General features: G+C 36.9%; 1 protein-coding gene across 1 annotated transcript; it reads left to right on the top strand.

Moving 5' to 3' along the window:
- The first annotated feature begins 67 nt into the window (after positions 1–67).
- On the top strand, positions 68–18324 carry LOC112559630 (RNA-binding protein 26-like). Its single transcript, XM_025230965.1, has 21 exons — positions 68–299; positions 2178–2296; positions 2578–2906; positions 3104–3369; positions 5086–5333; positions 5612–5830; positions 8869–8982; positions 9299–9463; positions 10351–10542; positions 11127–11306; positions 11574–11701; positions 11879–12067; positions 13171–13311; positions 13530–13697; positions 14004–14078; positions 14344–14412; positions 14580–14837; positions 15209–15418; positions 15719–15805; positions 16080–16202; positions 16776–18324. The coding sequence occupies exons 1-21, from the start codon at positions 241–243 to the stop codon at positions 16890–16892; spliced, it is 3456 nt and encodes a 1151-aa protein (XP_025086750.1). The 5' UTR covers positions 68–240; the 3' UTR covers positions 16893–18324.
- Positions 18325–21939: the final 3615 nt, after the last annotated feature.

Consider the following 21939-nt stretch of genomic DNA (forward strand, 5'->3'; position numbering starts at 1 on the left):
ATTCAACGAAAATCTTATATTTTCAATGTTAATATTAATTGACCCTGGGATACTTTGGCAACGAGATTTTAATACATCCGCCGTGTCCACGAAATCGAAAAACCGACATTTTCAGTTAAATTGAGGCATTTTTTGTGCCGCGCAGGTTATCAGAAGTACCATTGTAATCATATGTTTAGTCTATGAAACTCAAGGAAAATCAGGGATTTTGAAAAACTGAAATTTGTGTCAGGAGTCAAGATGTTGATAGAGAATGTGGACGCTTTGAAACAGTGGCTCGTGCAGAAACTGTCGCCGATGTAAGTAGATATGTCATGTTTAGGACTAATTACTTGATAAATGGTTGGTGCATTTGGGAAAGTGAATGCGTACAGCGAAGAATTTATAGTGAAATGCGTTTTTATTTTTATCTGTAAGTTTTTAGCATTTTCTAATTATTAGAAGACTAAAAAGATATTATTTGAAGACGGCCTTGAACTTGATTTCCTTCAAAATCATCTTTATCGTTTCCCAATAGTTCTGAAGGTAATAGGGAGGTTTCATATTGCTTTCTTTACATTTATACGTTTGATGTACAGCGTAAAATGGAATAATTTTAATTAATATTTGTATGTCTGTTTATTGGCGATTAAATAAAAATACTTTTGTTTTCGACCTGCAGATGGAAGTCTAATACATAACCGCTCTAATCTAGCTGTTGTACAGGTACTTTCACACCAGTCATTTCATCCAAGCTATGTCCATTTCATCGCAAAACCGAAAAATCAAATCGTCCCAGACCCAAAACACTAGATTACCGATGACACAAGTAGCTATTGAAATTAAATATTACTAAAAAGTCGCAAGTTGCTGGAACGATGTATATGCCCAAGCTCAGCTGCCTATTTTAAACAGCCATGTGAATAAGTTGAGCCAGGGCTTCTGCTAAGGCTAAATTCTTTGGGGTCCCAGGGACCCCTTCTTCAGATTTTTAAGGGGTCCCTGTTCTTCGCCCATATTTGAATGGGACCCCATTGACGAAAATTGAAGGGGTCCTCCGAACTTTTAATGCGTACTGTACGCAATTTTTTGCGTAAGCAGAAGCCCTGTGAGCCATCATATTACTAAACAAAAATGCTCACATCCAGAGAACATATCTTACAATGGTGAATAAATGTGATTTTTCATTTGTGGGGCGAAATGATCAGTGACACTTGCCATGCTGTCCTCTGTTCCATGGGATGGTACCTGATACCTCTGTTTAAGTACATAATTTCTGTAATTTTTCTGCAGTGTCAGTACCACACAAATCACAAAGTGACTGCTCTTGATTAACCAGTTTAACAATGACTTCTCAGAATCAATGAGCTGTTGAGGCACTTGAAAATTACTTGGGATGCACAGAATGCTAGGAATCTCTTTCCTGCAGCATTCATGTGGTGCAGTCAGAATGATGCTATCCAAAACCCTTCCTTTGGGTCTCTTGGTTGGGGTTTGGTTAGTTAATTGTGTTTTACACAGTGCCATCAACTAAGGTTATATCTTAGTGAGGGGTTTGACCAATGTGGACAGAAGAAAAAATGGCTTTCAAATGTAAAGGAGTGGACTGGCATGTTAAACCTGCTCACTGCTGCCCAGTTAGTTTTCGTAAGTGCAGGATAAATGAAAGTAGTTTATCTTTTTTTCAACTGGCTGTTGGATTCAGCAGGGATGGTATGTGCTTTCCACCTGGACTTAAAACTAAAAGCTATCTCTTTTAGAAAGACCTACTGTAATCGGTTTACCCTGACTGTTCCTTTTTCCACCTTAGTCCTGTCTTTGTTTTCCTTCGTTTTTCTGGCAGTGATCACTATGCATATGTTTGCCTGATTATGATGGCCATCTGTCATATGGCATCATTGCCTACTGCTCCTTTCTATTGTAAAGTGTATTGAGCATGATTGTATGTGGGGAAATGCGCTGTATAAATTCTGTTATCATTACATAAACATTGTAAACTATCTCAAAAGAGAACCAAATGCGCAATCAGAAAGCTAAAACCAGGAAAGTCAAATTGCAAAAGTTGAACAAGTCAAACCTTGTTATTTTACCATTATAGTCTGCTGATATTTTTTTTTCTCTCAGTTAACTCTACTCACACAAACTCTTTAGAAGCAGATTAGTTTTTGCATTCTTTGCTTCTGGATTCTATTTTTCAGTTGTGATGCTGAGCCAACTGCCTTAGCAAAGTATGTCTGTGCTTTAGTGCGCAAAGACAAACCAGAGACTGAACTGAGGGACATCTGTAATGATCAACTTGATGTCTTTTTGCAACAAAGTAAGTTTATTAAACTGTGTGAGTGATAGTGAGAAGGGCGTGAAGAGAAGAAGACTAATAATGTGAAAGGCAGGAATATGTGCTTACATAGAAGTGCCACCAAAAGATCTGCTAAAAACAGACGGTTTGCACTGCAGTCAAGATGTGCAAATTTTATTGCGTGAAAGAGATTGTGCTTGTGAACAACCATGCCAAGAATAAGGGCTGTTTACTTTCGTAGTGCTTTTCTATATTGTATAAGTGTTTGAAGTTTACCAATAAATAATTCATCTACATTTTAGAAACAAAGCCATTTGTGGATGACCTCTTTGAAGGCCTCAGGACCAAAGTGTATGAAGCCCATATTGCTAAATCAGCTGCCCCTAATCTTTCCACAACATCAACACCACTTGCCACACCTGCTGTTACCCCATCAGTGACACCAACAAAAGTGGAACCAGTTCCAGTTAAGAATGAGCCTTTGCCAGCAAGGGCTGACGCACTGTCGCCTATACGAAATGCTTCACAACCAGTCAGTGCTAGCTCTTCACAGTCCAAAGCAACAAACAGTGATTCCAACAGCAGTGTTGGTAGGCGAGGCAAACGAATAGAAGATGGATCACAGTTATGGGTAAGCATCGGTTTAAGAGTGTCAGTGTTGGTGATGTATGTGCATATAGTAAGCACTTATAAATATGTGAAAGGTTGAAAAAAAAATGGTATATAAATAAAGGCCTTTCCATTAAGCATGAAATCTTCAAACTAGATAATTTATAAGGTTAAGAAAATCTATTTTCTCCTTTATATACTGCTGCCTGCAATATTTAGCTACCCCAGACAGTCAAGATGGAACCTGCAGTTGAAAATAAGGATCACCGTGGTGAAAATCGAGATGCTAGAGAAAATCGAGAGAGAGAAGTTGGTAGGGAGGATCGAGAACGCCGTGACAGTGACAGGCGAGACATGGATCGATATGAGGCTGATAAACGTGAAAATGATCGGCGAGATAATGACAGGCGTGATCTTCGAGACAGTAGAGACAGAAGGCGTCGGTCCCGCAGCAGGAGTTCAAGCCCTCGACGTGGTCGTGAAATGTAAGCACATTTTCCTTTTTGGTCGTAAAACAAAAATGTACATGACACTGTGACAAAAGTTCAACCCTTATAATGGGCTGGGGGGGGGGTAAAACTAATTTCAGGATTCTTGTTATCTTGTAATATTTGTTGAAAATATGTGGCATGAAGTGTCCATAAATGTAGTTAAAAAGATAACTGCTCATCTGGTTCCTGTGCAATTACATTTTTAGTATGTCATCTAGGCATCTTCATGTGAGAACAAAAAAGTACGGCAATTACTACTGCATGCCCAGTAAAACACCACAGACCCAGCCTCTCTTTCCCACATGGTTAATTAACACTGTATGTTGTTGCTTATTATGACTAAGAACCTGCCACTCCCTTCCACAAAACCTTGTAGGTGTCACCAGGAGTAACCTGTGATTCACTACCTCCAGACAAGGGCGTATCAACTTCTTCTTCCTCCTCCCGCTTTTCTACTTCCCACTCCTCCGCCTTCATGTGGATTATCTGCCACTGCCCTGTTAAAAAGAGTACAAGAGAGAAAGTTCAGCACTAACGGTCGTCATATGGGAACTAATACATTTCCAGTCATAGATAACAGCCGTCATGGGAGACTAAATCCCGCCCTTTGTCCCACAATGTAAAAAAATAAACTATTGTTACATCAGTAACATTTCAAAGTAGAAACATCCAACTGTTAACACAAGTTCATGCAGTCATAGTGTGGAAGCTGACTGTCGGTCACAAATGACAAAATTTATTGCATTTATCTTGTCGGCTGTCAAAATCTGATGACTCTCATGACTACAAAGCAGTAAAAAGCTAAGGACAAAGCATAAAACGCTTGCCACATCATCTGTTTCAAGCCATTATGGGAAGCACTGCACATCTCTTAGCAAGATTAAGTCAAGGTTACATTTGTGTAAAAAGTTGACATGGAACAGAGCTTCATTACGAAAATGGCAAATCTAATGGCCGTCACAGTTGGACTGAATCTTTCAGTTTTAAGCAAAATTTGTATCTTTCTGTAAATCTGTTAGTATTTTTGAGCTTCTTAGCAGATATTTAATAAAATTAGTGTTCAGACAACCATTTTTTCTACACGACTCCCATCATCTACTAGACAAAGGCGGTTATCTTGGTGATTTCAGGACAAAATACCATGACGCCCATCAGTATGAGTTCAGATAGCATTAATTTTTTTTGTAGGAAAATGTTGACAAATACTTTTGTGTGGAAATTATAAAAATTTGTTAAGTGAAAAGTTTCAGCGCACCCCAAATGTTCAGAACTTCATTGTGTGAATAAAATATATGTCAAAAGTAATCCACCTTTCACCGACATTTTTTTTCCCTTCGTTGGTTATCCAATTCATGCATTCAAATAGACACCAAACAAACGCACATAAAAAGCAAATATTATCATAATACATATTGTCAAACCTTTATTCCTTGATGTAGATTCATGTTCAAAAGCAAAATAAAGATGTTGCAAACAATTTAAGTCTGACTGTATGCCAGAGGCAAACTTTTGTCACAGTGTTATATATATAGTTAGGATGGGTAATGAATTGCCATGAAGTGCTATGAGAGGTAATATAGTATTGTATAAAAGCGTAACATGCCTGATAGCTCACTAATTTGTCTGGTTTTCTTTTTATGTGGTCTTATATCTGCATAATTTGCAGTTCTAAGCACATGTCAAACCCAGCATTGCTTTTATTTTTAACAGGGAAGAACGAAGGCGGAGGTATGATGACAGAAGTCGGTACTCTCCGGAGAGACGCTATTCTCCTGACCGAAGATACCGCCGACGTAGTAGTAGATCCCGCAGTCCTCGTCGATACAGAATCTCTCCAGACCGTGTCAGGGGAAGGTCTCGTAGCCCCAGGGAAAGGGATTTGCGTGAAAAACTGAATCGTCATTCACGATCCTGGAGTCGGCCTAGGTCAAGAAGCAGGTCACTTTCTCGTCCCCGAAGTAAGTGTCATTTGAGGATACTCTTGATTGTTAGTCTATTAGTTTACAACTTGCCGTGAGAATTCTTGCCTTTTGCTTACTAATATTTGCAGCTGGCTGTCCTGTGAAATAGTTTAAGATGTAGATATACCCAAAGGTACAAGTTTTTAAAATAATATGCAGTGCTTACTTAAAGGGTTGGGTTTACAATAAGTGTACATTTTTATTTTATAGAAAAAGATGGATTATGTGTTTTATTATTGTTATTTTGCAACTTAACAATGATTTGACCTGCTCAGTTGGTATGGACCCAGACAGTCGAGGGTCTACACCCACACAGGATAACGGTCATTATCCAGCAGTGGTCACCTCAAATTCCTCCCTGCCAAGCATGATTGCAGTACCTCTTAAACCATCAGAACCTCCACCGCCTGGGGAGGGTCCTCCATTGCTAATTCCTAGGCCAGGAGGGCCACCTGGTGCAGGTCAAGCTCGAATGAGGTGCCAGAACTTTGATGGTAAGCTGCTTTACAAATTTTTTGCAAGTAAAGTCAGATAATTTTTATGTGGTGCAAGTTGTCATGCTTTGTAAGATGTTTAGTGACAAGTAGTTAAGTAGCAAGACCTAACTTGAATTGCTTAACATTATCTTAAGTTAAACAAGGTTGTGAAAGTAAAACAAGACATATAAAGTGTGGCCCTTGATGCCACTTCCGCCTGTATATTGCCAATAAAACAAATCCAGAGAATTTTTTAAACATTTTTTTTCTTTTTTGTTATTGTTAAACATGGTTGCCACCAACTGAGCACATTTTTCAGCTCTTTGGATCCATTTTTAAAAACACTCTAAAAATGCCAATTTTGGCATCAGTTTCATCTGCTCCCTCACTCCACCAATAAATTCCTCTCAAGTTTTGAAGTTCACTCCACGCAGATCTTTCAGCTTCAGGAACAACCAAAAATTGTGTGGGGCAAGGTCTGGTCAGTAGGGAGAGGCCTCAAAACCTTGACACCTGTTTGCACAAAAAACTCCAATGGGACCTTGGTGGAGCATGCATCAACTTGCTTCTCCTCTCCATCTTGGGAAAACTATGAGGGGTAAAATTATAAGAAAAATATGGAAACACCCTAAAGATTCTCTCTATTGATTTTGCATGGTCTGCACATGCTGAAAGTGCGTGAAATATTAAGTTTGGGTGGAAGTATAGCAGTTCATATTATACACTTTTGTGTAGTTTCCTGCATACTTTCAAGGATTTGGCTTTCTCTGTCTCCCAGTGGATGACATGGTAGCACCTAAAAATTTAAAAATAGAAAAGATCATTTTATCAGCCATCAGATCTTTTAAACCTGCTCTAAAAAATACATCTGTTCCATGAACATAGCTTATTATACCAATCAGCATAGTTGTCAATAGTTGTGATTATTGCCTATTGGCTAGTCTATCTGCTTGTCTTCCTCTTTCGATTAATGACACATTTACTGTTTCCCGATTTCTCTTTGCATCTTCTTTGTTTGACTTGAATTTTCTCCTTTCATCTTTTGTGTGCTGTCCATGTTTCCTACTTGTCTCAAGCACTGAGACAGAGAGCATGCTTCTTTGTGAGCGTGATTATGCGCCATCACACATTTGTTATTATTATTAATTGATTGGGCCTAGTAGTCTGCAGACTACATTTATGAAGGTGTACTGACTGTGTGGGTGTGTGGGTTTTTTTTTTTGCTTACCTGTTGAGTGTTATATGCGGTGAATGGGACTCACAAGAGCTTACTTGGTCTCGTGTAAGCGCTGTGTTCATATTCCCAGGTCTGACCATTGAATCAGCAAGATATTTGTAGTTTTTGTATACTGTGTGTGGGAAAGGAAATCACTTGTTTAATAATCCTGATAAGACAAGGATTATGAAGGGTATCACATTTGCCAATATCATTCTTTGAGCTAAAATTGGTGTTATACAAAGGGGCAGTTTTGTACGAGTGACTCAGATATACCCTCTCCTATAGTCAAACTAAAGCACTTTGCTGGAAAGGGAGATCTGAGTGTCTTCTACATTTTAGAGTGCTAGTGGTGAGCATTAATCTCCAGTCCAACTGTGCAAGGCGACCCCCTACCCAGTGGAATATATGTGTTGATTCTCCATCTGCATGTTTGTAGGAAAAACTGTTGTAGTTGGATTAAGTGTTGGATTTCATTTACCCCTGGATGGATTACATCGTTTATCCATGCATCAGCATATGAACACCTGATTGCAGTAAGCTTATGAGTATTAATGTTTTACATCATGCAGGTCAGTAACTGTAAGCTTGAAAGAATTAAGTTTCAGCTACTGTTGATATCTTGGTTGGACAATGATCACTTTATTCAAAACTTTTGTCAGAATTTTAATTTTAAGTCTCTCTGAAGAAAATATGAATATGATCTGACAAATAGATCCAACTTTGTTAATCTGGTGATGTTTATATTTTCATTGTTGCTGTGATTTGATTCTGTGACTTTGTTTGTTGCTTTGTATTTTTGCATAAGCTACTAAATCCTCATTTACACAATATTGATATTTTCTGATGTGTAAAGACAATGTCATGTGTGTATGCCATCGGCATGGGAGATAATTATGTGTTTGTGGATTCCTGTGTTCAGTCTTCCATCCTTTTTGTGAAACTGTATTTTATTGTATTCCTTATGTTGTATAACCCACTGGAGGTTTATCTTTGGATTTTATTGTAAAGATTAAAGAAACCAAGGAGATATTAACAATTTTAGTTTTTGCATTTAACAAAGTTCGCAGGAAGCCCATGAGCAGTTTGTGTTTTTTTAGGTGGAATATATGCATTAACATTGTGTCTGCATGCAGCATAGTTTGTTGTGGCAGATTTAAGCAAGAAATACTTGTGGATTTTTGTTTCCTGTTACAGTCATTTTTATTTGTGAATTAATTTGTTCTTTTTCTAAAATGTTTTCATTTCCCTATGATATTCCAAGCCTGTGTGACTTGACCTGTCACATAGGTTGTGCTCGTAGGATTTAAGGATGGTTTAATGAGAGAAGCAGACAAACATTTCTGGTCTTTTATATTTGTAGCCTGTGAATTGGCAAGGTGGACATAGCCGGATTGGTTGGAGTCATATCTATGAACCAAGCTGAAACACAATCTTTAGGTCCTCTGATAACCTCTGGGGTTACCTAATGGCTACGCATTAGTTGTTAATCAACAACTGTCTCATTGTGCTTCTGTCTGTGAGGGCATAACTATGAAGGCATTATGGTGCCTTTTTGGTTGCTTTACCTCCAGTTCATTACTAAAGACTAGGGCATTATAGACCAGTATGGGTTTAGAGGTTATCTCTTGATCACATTTTTAAAAAATCCTTCGTAACTCCCTGACTGTTTAATTCATGGCTTTGGCTTCTTGTCCATAAAACATCTTCATTTAATTATTCTTTTGGAAAAAAAACTTCCTTTGCATGATTCATAGAGTATTTTGTCTAATGTCAAGGCTTAAGTTTATAGTGGGGAATTAAAAAGCTTATCATCTTGTGGTGCTGGGTGTTGTTGCAGAGAAAGGTTTCTGCATGTTGGGTGACTTGTGTCCCTATGACCATGGCATGGATCCTGTGGTGGTAGAAGACATTGGTATTCCTAATGTCTTGCCCTTTCCACCTGTTCCACCAGGTAACCAGGCATATATTTTGGCAGGGGCTGTGATTTTTTTGGGTGATGGAAGTAATAACTTTCTTACTGGTTTGGGGTTAAAAACTTAAAACTTAAAACTTGCTTCATCCAGTAATATAAAATTTAGCAGGAAAAAATTAAGCTATCAAATTTAAAGAGTTAGTGTAGTGAAATGTGCAGTCTGCAGAGTAACTACTTTGCATTTGTTTACTTTACCAAATAAAATAAAATTTACCAAGGTTTTGGTAAGTCCCAGCTGATGATCGATGAATGGCACCAGCAAGTGATTGATGTTGTGTTGTTGTTTCCTGAGCAGGGCACCCCTTACCACCACCTCCAGTATCAGTAGCAATTAATGTTCCACCACCACGGCTGGGTTACTTGCCCCCACGTATGCACCTACCACCACCTGGGCCTGGAGGTGATCCACGTATGATGGCTGTCAGGCCTAATTTACCACCAAGACCCCCTCTGCCACAGGGTAAGCTGAAAATACTGGGCTATGGAACTACATAAAATAAATTAGGTACTGTTTTATTTTCTAATATTTTTGTTATTAGAAAAATGTCTAAATTTCATTTTTCATTATTTTAATCCCTCCTTGACTTACCAGATGTGGCAGTCTGCCCTGTTCACCAGTTTGTATATGATTTAGAAGTGATTCCATCTAAGAAAGCTATGGTGTTAATTAGTTTAGGACAACTGTGTTATGTTTTTATTGGATGCATTTACAACGCAGCTGGTAACTGCATGTGATACAGCACTGCATAAAAGTAGATGGAGGGTGGAACTCACACTGAAAAATTTGGGCTTGGCTTAGCAAAACCTGTATTAGGAATTAATAATACTCATGCCAAAGGGACCAAACTGGTGGGGAAAAAATTGAATCATCTGACTGGAGTAGCGATTTTGGACAGCTTTGTTTTGTTTCGACCAGTAGATAAACCCTGGTCACCAAATTCATGGTGACTTGTTTTCTTAAAAATGTATACATCCATGCAATCTGTCAGAGAAGAATGATTTCTGAAAGCACATAAAATACTTAAAATTTTCAGGGCATCATTTTGTGACTTGGAAATAAAAGAACTATTTTCTCCATTCTGATGTATTGGTGGTATCATACAGTGTTCATTACCTACACTTTCTGCATAATACATTTGCTTAGCTGGTTCAATGGCCTGTCACAAGTATAGTGAAGATTGGCTGTCCTTGGTTTAGATCTCTTCTTAGGCATTCTGTTCTTTCCTTACATGCTGCATCTGTTTATAGGACCAGCTGCTTCAGTGTAATAAAGCCTTAAATTACCTGACACACCCCTCCTTTTTTTTAAGTTTACTTGATATAAAAGGATTTTTTGTTTTGATGCAGTCCCAGATCCTGCAGAAGGCTATAATCCAGAGGCTCCAGCAATGACTGGCCCTCCCCCAGCACCACAGCCATTCTGGACATCACCACCCCCGGGGCTATTCCCGCCCACAACCAAGAATACCCCACCCCCTCTACCTGTCCGTCAGCGAGACCTTGTTGCGGTACCTACTTTGTTAGATGAAGCAGAGGATGGTAAGACATACATTAAATTTGCCGAATGCATTGTTTCATATCCAGCTGTTTACTTTTTAAAAAAAGCTACAGAAGTTTTCTGTTACATGGCCTTTATATTTATATAGACAATTCAGGTTAGTGAAATCGGGCTAATTCTTGAAAGAAGTCAAAATTGAAATATATCATCAGAAAAAACCAGCATGTGAGGGATCAGGAATTAGTGTCTTATAAATATGCAGTATTATTTTGGCAGTTTTATCGTTTACTGTCTTAGCTTCTTTGCAGTCAATGATGCATATGTGTTTGCCTCATACACTAGTCATAAGATAGCATTTTGAAAAATTATGTGGCAATATATCTTATCAGTTGTCTTCAATATTCATATCTAAAAATCATATTTCATCCTTCTGATAAAAAATCCATTGATAAAAGTTATTCATCCAGGCAATCAACGTAAATTTAAAAGATGGTGCAGGGTGTTTTTATAATAAAAGATCATTTAAAATTTTATACTTGGAAATGGATGGAGAGACTTTGGTAATTTCAATTTTGCATTTTGAGATCTGTTATGTGTAGAAATTTTAAATATGTTTAATTGACAGCAGCAAAAGAAAGGAACTCCCCTACACCCGCTGCCTCACGAATTGTCATTCCTGCCAAGCGCACTCATTCAGAAATGGAGGATGCCACCACAAGGATTGTGCAGCGAACCCACTTTAACCCTCGTCATAGCTTTGGGCATGTGGGTGGGAAAAAACCTTTTGACTTCAATCGCCTTGGTGGTGAGTGTGACTTTTCAGTTTCTAGACTGCAAGTTCTTGTTTAGTTTCAGCCATGCATATGTTTCAAAAAATTGTTTAAATAAATGCTTGCTTATAAAATAAATTATTAATTTTTAAAATAAATTAAGCTTACTTAATTTAGCATATGCATGGCCAGAATATTTACCATACCACCTTTTAATAAGTGCTATAGAGATTATATATAAATATATATATAATATCAATGGAACTCATTTTCTAATGTGTTTTTTGTGTTTATTGCTACAGGTTTTAACAGGCAGCAGTTCAAGCATGAAAACTTGACTCTAGAAGTGCGCAAAATACCTGTTGAATTTAACAATATTGCAAAACTCAATGAGCACTTTGGCAAATTTGGCACTCTGACTAATATACAGGTGAAGTCAGATTTTGTTCTGAATGCTAAAATATGTATAAATAATTGCCGTTAGTAAAATTATGGAAGGAGGAGAGACTTTTTTGTTTTTACCAGGGAAATTAGGTTGTATGTTGTTGGCATATTGCTATACTTCGGTAACTTATCTTAATTCTTTTTCCTCTTTTCTTTTGTACAGGTCAGCTATAATAATGATCCCTCTGCAGCCCTGATTTCTTTTTCCAAAAATGAGGAAGCATCCCGGGCCTACTTTAGTAGTGAACCTGTCTTTAACAATCGTTTCATCAAGCTCTTCTGGCATCGTCCTTCTGCAGGCGATGCAAAAGACATGAGTGCAAGTGGTGGTGGTGGTGGGGTGATCAGATTGCAATAAGTAGAGGACCTGATGCTGTTGCTCCACGGCTGGGGCCTGGCAGTAATCAGGATGCTCTGGATTCATCTGACAACGTGATGCATGCAGAGGTAATCCAACATCTTATTAAACTTAAAAAGTAACTAAAGGAGGGGCTATATTGCCTGGTTAGTAGTCTGCCTATCACAGAAGTTCACTGGCTCAGGAGGCCACCCATTGGGCAGCAGTAGAAACATCAGTTTTCATTACAAGATTTAGCAGCAGAATTAGCAACCAACTCTTGTAGTGTTTGACGACAAGGATTAAACAGTTCTTAAATATTAAAAATTCGTTATTTTCCGCCAAATGGAGTTAACTCTTTGCCGAAGGTAGAGCTAGAGGCAGTTTTACACACTGGTACGCATGATTTTTAACGTTTTTCAAAAAATTATAAGAAAATAACTAAAAGAGCTAGAAGAATAATTCAAATTGAGAATGATAGATGAAAATGTGTAAAATTTTAACAATCCTACCTGAAACTTGCTTGAGAGCTCACTTTTATTATTGTAATCCATACAGAATCGGGTAGATGAAGCAGAAATTTTTTTCTACACGTGGTTACACAAGTTGTCACCGTACACGAAGTCTAACACAAAGATGACTTATTGGAACACATTTTGATCTTTGAAAACCAAAAAGAAATGCACACACATTGTTCTTGTCCATAGAAATTCACAAATGATGCCAGATTTCTGAAAATCCGAGGAACTAGCCGCATATCTATCGTACATCGTCTCGCCATTTTTTTTTCAAGGGGAAAAGAAAGGTTACTCTGGAAAATTGACGATAGTTAAGTCAAGACAGAGTACTCTCCCTTTACAAGGGAAATAACTGTGTTCAGAAATGAACAAGCTATCGTAACTAAGCGATTTCTTTACGGAAAAAAAAGCTGTAAACGCCAAAAAAAATCTAAAAACACGGCGGTTATTTTAACCCGCCGTGGCGACTAAGAGTCTGCGCGCGGGCGTACAAAAATCTCCGCCGTGCCGGCAAAGAGTTAAAGATAAGCTAATGGGTTTATCCTTCTTTTTAGCTTCAAGTATAATATATAGTAATTTTTATTTCTCTTCTTTCCAAAGTCATCCTCTGAAGCAGTCACCAGCACATCTCAAGATGGTGGGGCACGCCTTAATATGTTTGGTCGCATGGGTATGCCTGGAGCACACAAGATGTCTCTTAATAACATGGCCAAGTCAGCACAGCATAATATGTCAGAAAAGGTGTTAAAAATAATCCTGGCTAACCATAGGTTCATAGTTAATAAGTGTTTGATTTTGTGACCTTTTATTCTGCTGTTAAATAAGCATAAAAAGTTGTGGTTTTGCTAACAGCATTTCAAAAAACATTTTGTTTGGCATAATACTTTAAATGGTGCTTTTTAGATTTTAGAAACTGTATGGGTTAGAGCTGTATCATTTGTTTTTATTACACTCCACAGAGCATTGTGTACACCACTTCCATGGGCAACTTAAAGAAGACCGTGTTCAATCAACAGGTTAACAGGGCACGGTCAGCAGTCGCCCCTATTACCAGTCCTACTGCTGTAAAGACTGCTGACTTTGTTACACGCATTGAAGCGATCAAAAAGAATGAGGAACTGAAAAAAGTGAATTTTCTTTGGTTTTGCTCCATCATATTTTCTTTCTTTTTTTCTTTTTTTTTTTTAAATTAAGTTGCATATTTAGCAAAGTGTATGATGCATATAATTTTAATTACTGAGTTGGAGTATATTTTATTTGAAGTAAAGTGTAGACTTTCTCTTATAGGTCTGAGAACATTTTAAGTAAGAGTAATACCATAAGGAATTGCACAGGGGAGATATTGGTGTAATATTTGGGACAGATATAGGCTTATTTGTGACCACCCTAATAAACTGTTCAGTAAATCTGGTGTCATTGATTTGACTCCTCAGGAAGCTATGGAGAAGAAGGCTGAACTTGAGAAACAAAAGCAAATTCTTTTGGAAAAGCATATTGCGGACCAAAAGGTTTGTGAAAACTTCCTGCCTTTGACAAACAAAAATTATTTTGCAGTTGAACAGTATTAGCATGGCCATGGGCATTTTTTTCACTACAAGTTGGGGATATTTGTATATTTGAAACAGTTTTTTTACTTTCTGTTGAATTTTTGTTTAAAAATTTGTCTACACACAGCAATCATTTATGTATGCATATACAAATTCTCCAGCATCTAAATCTAGTGTGCATAATCTAAAATATAAGATTAAATGCAGTTTTTGTTTCCTCCTGCAGACATTGATTGAAAAGTTGGAAAAGGGCAAGACAACATTATTACCAGAAGAAAAAAGTAATATTATGAAGGTGAGTGTGCTTTGTTTATCAAAATCATTTAGTAAAGAAGAGAAATATAGTGCATGCATATTGTAGTAATCAGCTTGTTGCTCTTACAGATTGTGAATGTGAAAAATTAGCAGAAAAAGGCTCGAAAACAGATTTATTTTTCTCACAAATACTTTGTTTTTGTGTAGCAGATGTTAAAAGTTGTCTCGGATAGCATCGACAAGCTCAAGTTCGGCAACCAACCAACTAAGAAAGTACTTCATCCAGGCTCTCATAAGCTTGTGAAAACCTCATCAACCAGCCCTATGTCTCCAAGTCCACCAAGTTCAAATTTGCAGCAGACCAAGAAAGAAATACTGGACACAGAGCTAGAGCTTATCACAAAACAGAGTTCTGGGGAGGATACCTCGGCTCTGCGTCTGCGTCTTATGGAGCTGACGCAACAAGTGAGAAAATATAAAATGCTTGCATTGGTAGTAGAATCAAGCACCCAACCTTTGGTGTCAATTCTGAATCCAGTATTCTTTGGCTTATCATTCTTTAAGCACCTTTTAATTTTTTTTTTTTTTTTTTTTTTTTTTTTTTTTAATTTTAGAAGTTTCCAAACGACAGATAACTTTTGAAAGAGAGCATATTTTTTTCTATATAGATTCAGATTCACAAATAAGCACTCTAATTCCAAAGTGAATAAAATTTGTTAGTCCTAGGAACAGTTTCATTTATTTTACTAGGGATTCCACTTGAATACCAACTGTTTCTCATGACAGTGATCATTAGAGAGAAATTATGGAGTAATTGTATGTCCTGTATTTTGCAGCAGCAGTCTGATCCTTTGTCTTTCCAGGCTGCCTCCATGGGTTTGCTGGGAAAGGGCAGGGGCAGAGGTCGAGGGTCATCACCATGGATGCGAGGCAGAGGACGTGGTAGAGGAAGAACTGGTAGCATGACACTTGACAATCGTCCCAAGACTTTGGAAGTTCGAGGTTTTGATCTTGAAGAAGTGGAAGAAGTGAAAGCACATTTTTCTGTGAGTTTTTATCTTTTTTTATGAAAATTACATGGCTTTCTGCACATGTGGTGAATAGTTTGTAAATTTAGTCGCATAAGGAATTATTGCTTTTTAAAAAAAAATAATGATGGTAATTTCCTTGTGTGTCTTTCAGAATGTTGAACATAAAAGTTACTATGGTCAGTCCGTCCTGACTCACCTGTGAAAGAAGAAAAGTACTTTTTGTTTTAAAAATACTACTGCCAGTTTGTTGTTTCCTCCATCTAGAAATTCACTTCCTAAATTACAAATTTAAACATTTTGTTGCATTTCATTCAGTCCTTTGGTGAGATTGTCCAATCAAAGGTCAAAGAAGATATCCCTTGTGCTATACTGACCTTCTTCACCAGGAAACAGGCAGAGCAGGTAAGTTTAAATTTTTATTTTTGAACCTGTAGTTTTGAGTTTGTTTTTCAGTAACAGGTCAATTATTTTACAACTTTCAGATGGTTTACCCTACATATTTTATTCCGTTGTTTGGATTTAAAAAAAAAAAGACTAGTTACGATGTTATATTTGTACGTTTTGCAATACATCCTGACCCATCGTTGGAATGAGGTTTGAATGATAATTTGTTGTTGGATGTTTCCTTATCCCAACCCTCATTCTTTGTGAGACTTGATTATATCAATTTTCACAGGCCTATTCAATGGGAAGCAAGTTCAAAAAGAAGGTACTGAATCTTCACTGGCATCTGGGAGTTGTGAGGACAGTCAGCTCTGAAAGTATTGAGGAGCCCAACGATGATGAAGAGGAAGAAGAGGTAAGGAAAAACTGTACACTATTTCATGCAGCATAATCTATTTAAAAACTAGCCTTTTAATCCAGAGATCTTGGGCTCATATCCCAGTGGAGAAGAATGTTTTTTAATGAGGTGATAAAAGTTGTAGTATTGTATACCACCAGCTTGAACTCTGAGTAATGTGCCAACTTTTTTTTTTTTTTTTTTTAATTTTTTAATCAGCTCACAGCTTTATGCCACAATGTGCTTATTCGTGACTTGGTAGGGAAAGTTGTATAAAGTTAAGTTAAAAACTGTTGTCTAGACTCTAGACCTTTGATTTCACTCGCAGTTGTGTGATGCTATTTGTACATTGAAATTTTTTATGCTGAAGGTGTCTGCTAAAATGCTGTGCATAAGTACTGGTATTTCGAATTCATGCATTCATACCTATAGATTTTAGGGAGACAATGAGCCTATATGTTAAGGCTTTAACAGCCAGATAATTATCTTTTTTCCAACAACGTATTGCTCCCTTGCAACATTTATTGTAATAGTAACCTTTTTGTCTTGTTACATCATGCTTGTTCACTTAATTATCAACTCTGATTAAAGTTTTGTCTCCAGACTCAGGTAACCATTAGCAAAGAGGAGGATATAGATGAACAGCTGCTGCTTGCTCCTGATGAAGAAGAGGAGGAAGACCAGGAAAGCCGGTCGTGGCGTCGGTGATAGGAAAACAAGATCAAGAAGAAGTTTAACCAGGAGCACGAGACTCCCAGCATGCAGCACAAGATCTTTGCTTAGAGCAAAATCCACTTCATTGAGTTAATGTAAACTGGAGAGGTTTTGATTGTATCCCTGTCCCTAGACTCTGCTATCATTTTTGCGGCTCTTACCATAAACAAGTATGTGTGTGTGCGCATGTGTGAGGTTTTTTTAATTTTCCTAAAATTTGACTGACTGGTTTGTCATGTGCACATGTAAAACAAAAAGTAGCTTGATATAATGTATGAACACATACCAGATAAAAACATTAGAAAGTTATGGCATTGCTAACAGTTGATTTGCTTCTAGGAAAGGTTTTAATTACTTTAAAAAAAATTGGGGTCATTAAACAGTTCTGGTCTGCTTTTTGTATGCTGCTGGACACTATGGCAGGACAAGATTTCATTTTACCAAGTTTATCTTAGCAGAGGGAGCTTTAAAGTTGTTCATAATACTGTCCTAAGATTCTAAGATTATATAATTTATTTGTATGTCTAATTATGAAAACTAGTTTGTAGTATGACATTTCTCATGATAGAACATTCATCTGGTTAAAAAGAGCAAAAGTCCTTTCTTGTGCAACATTACTAATCTCACGCAGGAATCTGCAGGTGAATGGAACATATATTGTAGTTTGTGTGCACATTTTCTCTTTGTACCATTCACTTTGTTCATAGGCAGCAGAGTGATATAGAGACCGCTAGTGTATGAACATGTGTATTCATATGAATGCAAGTAATATAGCACAACGCTGAGCAGACAATATGCTTGCAATATGAGGCGTGTTGATTTCTAGGGTATTTTGTGTTTGTAACAGCAATGGTATTTTGGTAATATGTGCTTCCCCACCCCTCCTCATCTGGAAGCAGTCACAGAAGTTAATAAGTTGTGTTGCATTTTTAAGACAAGTAATGTAGTAAATATTAATCTACAGTGTCAAAATATGTTGTTTCTGGCAAAATATTTACTTACTGTTCACTTGAATGCTGTTGACTATTACTCAAATGTCTCTCTTTTATAGATTTCTTTGTTACTAATTGACATTGAGCCATACAATGTATGAGAGAACTTTTCTTGTATATGAGGTGTTTTATGTCTTGTGCTTTATTGTCAGAGAATGCCACTTTGCTACTGCTCTGATGTTTAAAGGAATTGGAAAAAAAGAACATAGAACAAAAGGGGGAATCAAAAGATGGAAAAAGAAAAAGACCTGAAACAATCATGTTGAAAAAAAAAAAAAAATGAAATCGTAAAAAAGGGTATCAGAGCAGTACAAAAGTTAATTCTGTTTGACAGTTGCCCCCCTCTGATGAAAAAAAAATTGTTTGAAAAAAAAAAAGCTGAAAAAGAAAAAAATGCAATAAATCTAAAGATGTGGTGATGTGCACACCACCAAGAAGTTCCTGAAGGAGACCCATTCGCAACATGTCTTACACAAAAATGACCATGTTGGTGATACCACATGGCACCAGATTGAAAGATGTCACTGAGCATCTCTTATATCCGTCTCTGTACGGGGATCCTCAGATTGTAAAGAGCCAGTGCAGAACTTGCTACAGTGTGTCGTCTTCTCCATTGCTACATCATGTGTAAGGTGATGTACAAGATGTTACATCATGCTCATGCCACTGTATTCACACCTGGGATAAGGTAAGAGATTGACAGATAATTGTCAAAATTTTTAAAAAGTTGTGCTTGCATTTTGAAAATAACTCAGTGATGTATTAATGTATAAATCGGCAGCTTGATCAATACACACAATCTTACCTAAAGCAGGAATTAAACTCTGAAAGATGGCCTGGATGCAATTTGATAAGGCAGGTACATTTTGAATAACATGCTGACAGCTTTTTGGTAGATACAAATTTTGCAGTTCATTTCTTGAAGTCACTAAATCCATTCACAACTAAATTTTTGAGATTTTTCTCCAACTTGCCATTGTATTTAGATGTCCTAGAAGATGATATTAAGACATCGCAGGTTGACCTTCACTGCCTTTCTTGATTTTTTTTTTTTTTGTGGGGAGGAGTATTTGATTGTATTATATTAAGGCTGCTTGAGAATCACACATATCATATGGGGTGAGAAACAGCAACAATTGTTTGACCAACTGTAAGCATACAGATCGGTAGGGGGTAGATGGTGGATGATCACAATATGGAACAAGCAATCGAACACCAGGTGCTTTTGTAAGAAACAAGAAGCAGAACATTCTGTCAGAGTAATCAGACCATAGACAGGACTGGGGGTCTGTCAGCTACAGTGTTGTATGAGCGATGAAAAGAATTGTAGTACAATTCTAGCTTAAAACACAATGAAGGCATCGTAAGACTGACAAATCATCAGTACAACTAACATTAAACGAAACAAAACAAAAAGTGTGTCTGTGATTGTAGATTCTTACTTGTGTATTTGTACTATTGTATTTATTATAGTGAATACACACCAAAACAAAAATCAGTAATTGTTTGTATACTGTGCATCTTTACTGTGTGTGCTCTTATATTTACAAATATTTTTTTTAATACGTAAACTAATCCTTTTCACATATTCTTAGGCGTTTTTTTTTTTTTTTAATTTTAATAACACTGAGACTGTTGAAATGAATACAGGTACACATTTTAAAAATCCTGAAGCTGCATGTTTCTGTTGGCAACTCAGAGAGATTACCTGAAAAGCTCACATTTCTGTCATAAAAGTGTTATCTCAAACCACCAATCTTTAGGGGGAAAAAAAAAGGGAATTAATGCCTTAAATGCTCACCTCACACACACTCAGATTTACACAAGCTTAAACCTTTAATCTCTGCCATAAAAGATTTTTTTTAAAGGGAGTTTTTCACCTAATGTCTAACAACCATAGGTGTGATTGCCAATATTCACGTCCCACATTAGCTTTCTGTGTATATAAATAGTTTTTTAAATTCATATAGTTGAGTAAAATATTGTTAAACATTACTTTTGACTAAATAACTTGTTTTTTTTAATTGCAATTTAGCTGTTTCATTTAAGCTACATTTGAAATGTAGTCGCTGGGCATAGTGTGTATGGCCTGTTACATGAAAAATCTTGGGTTATACAATTTTCTTGATAACTTTTCTGATTAGAAAATATGCTGAAAATTGTGTAAGTCGATATCTGTCCATAATGTAAATATTGACACAAGAATCTACAGATGAATGGAGTAGCAATTGTAGTTTCTGTGCGCATTCTATAAGCATCCAGTGAATCGAAACATAATTCTATGATAATAAAAATCATTTCCCTTACACATGCACTAAACAAGATTTTCAAATCTCCCTTTTCACATCAAATGATTGTAGAGTAATCTAACAACATCCATTACACACTTGCCTCTTTTGTAATTTAAACATTAAATTGTTGAAAATATACCATAAAGTAATGGATATCTTAATATTCCTCTGACTTCCTGACGTTTAGTTTTTAAGCCGCATGGTTTATCACCTGCTAATGCAATTTGATCATTAAAAAAGTTCTTTTTCTTAGCTTTCACTTGTCTGCAGAAACTAAAAGGAAACACTAGAAGTAAAGTCAGACTTGGAAAAGAACAGTAGAGAGCGAGACAAAGGACGTTGGAACCACATGAGCCCAACTAAAGGGGGCTGCCCAAAACCTGGTCTGCTGGCGAGGTGTTGTGTGGCCCTATGATCATCGAGGAGTAACAAAGACTAAAATAAATTAAAAAGTAAATCATTTTTGTCCTATCAATAATAAAGTCATGAAACAGCTTTTTAAAAATGTCACTGCTGTTGAAAATGGATTGTTGTAGATGGAATTTCAAACATATTTTAGTAGGCTGCATAGCCAATTTATTGCTGTAATAACTCTTTATAGTCTATAGTATTTGAATTATCATTAATGTTCTGCTGAGTCACTGATTACAGCAAACAATTCATTGTCATGCATAAGCTGCAGCATGAAAGGCTATTTCACAAATTCAATGATAAACACTCCAGGCATAGTAAAACTGCTAATTAAAAAAAATATATATCATTTAGGCATTTCAAAATAATTGTTGAATGTGTACGGTCACCTTCAGTGTGTAATCATTGCTGAAATTTACTTTTGATGCAGTGACGTTCACACACAGCCATTCTTTGATGTAGCGGCCAGTCTGCAAGATGATGAATCGCTAAGTATATTCTGTCCTTAAAATGATAGTTTACCGTTTTTCGCCTAATTAACAAATGATCCCAGTTCTCCCATTAGCTGAATCCTTGACACATGAACAATCCTGACCTCTGTAGTGTTGACCTGGTGGTCTGCATTGTGATGTTTGTAGACTTGTCTCCAGAACGCGAATTCACTCATATCTAATCGTTAGAACTTGAATAAGAAGTACAGTATGTAGCACACCTGAAAACTTTTTGTGTGAAATATTAAAATATATGTTTTATAATTTATTTGTGTATATATATCTATAAGTGTTTGTATATATTAAACATATGTTTTAATAATGTAAATTTAACTACACCTGTCTTTGTCAGGGAAACAAGAAAACAAATATGTAGTGGCGCTTTTGTCTGGTGAAGTTGGTGGAAGCGTCCTGGAGCAAGCAACGTGCGGGATAATTAAAGTAAGACAATGTTTACTTAACGACTTGCAGCACAACAGGATCTTCAAAAGAGTCAGTACAGAGCTGAGGCGCTGGCAAGAAGACTCTTTCTGTCCACAACGACAGATCAGCTTGCCGTGTTTGCCTAATTAACATAACACCCGGTTCTCCCATGGGCTGAAGCCTTGACATTATAAACCTATCATTGTACAATCCTGACGTCTATCTCGTTGACTGTTTTTGGTGCATCATCGTGTTTTTAGCATGTATCTCGAGAACGAAAGGTGGATGTTTCCCCAGATTTGGGGGAATAGTATCTTGCCCTGAGCATTTATCCAGTCATCTAAAAAGATTGCAATCTTTATTTTAAGGATGATTAGAACGCTGTGATCGGCTTACGATTCAAAAACGGGGAAAAACAGATTATTCTGAAAAC

This window comes from Pomacea canaliculata, linkage group LG3, assembly GCF_003073045.1.
Source record: "Pomacea canaliculata isolate SZHN2017 linkage group LG3, ASM307304v1, whole genome shotgun sequence".
Lineage (NCBI taxonomy): Eukaryota > Metazoa > Mollusca > Gastropoda > Architaenioglossa > Ampullariidae > Pomacea > Pomacea canaliculata.

Coding starts and splice junctions, on each gene's coding strand:
- LOC112559630 (XM_025230965.1), top strand. CDS start 241: ATGTTGATAGAGAATGTGGACGCTTTGAAACAGTGGCTCGTGCAGAAA. Junction 2,907..3,103: donor AAGATGGATCACAGTTATGG/GTAAGCATCGGT, acceptor TGCAATATTTAG/CTACCCCAGACAGTCAAGAT. Junction 11,307..11,573: donor TGACTTCAATCGCCTTGGTG/GTGAGTGTGACT, acceptor TTATTGCTACAG/GTTTTAACAGGCAGCAGTTC.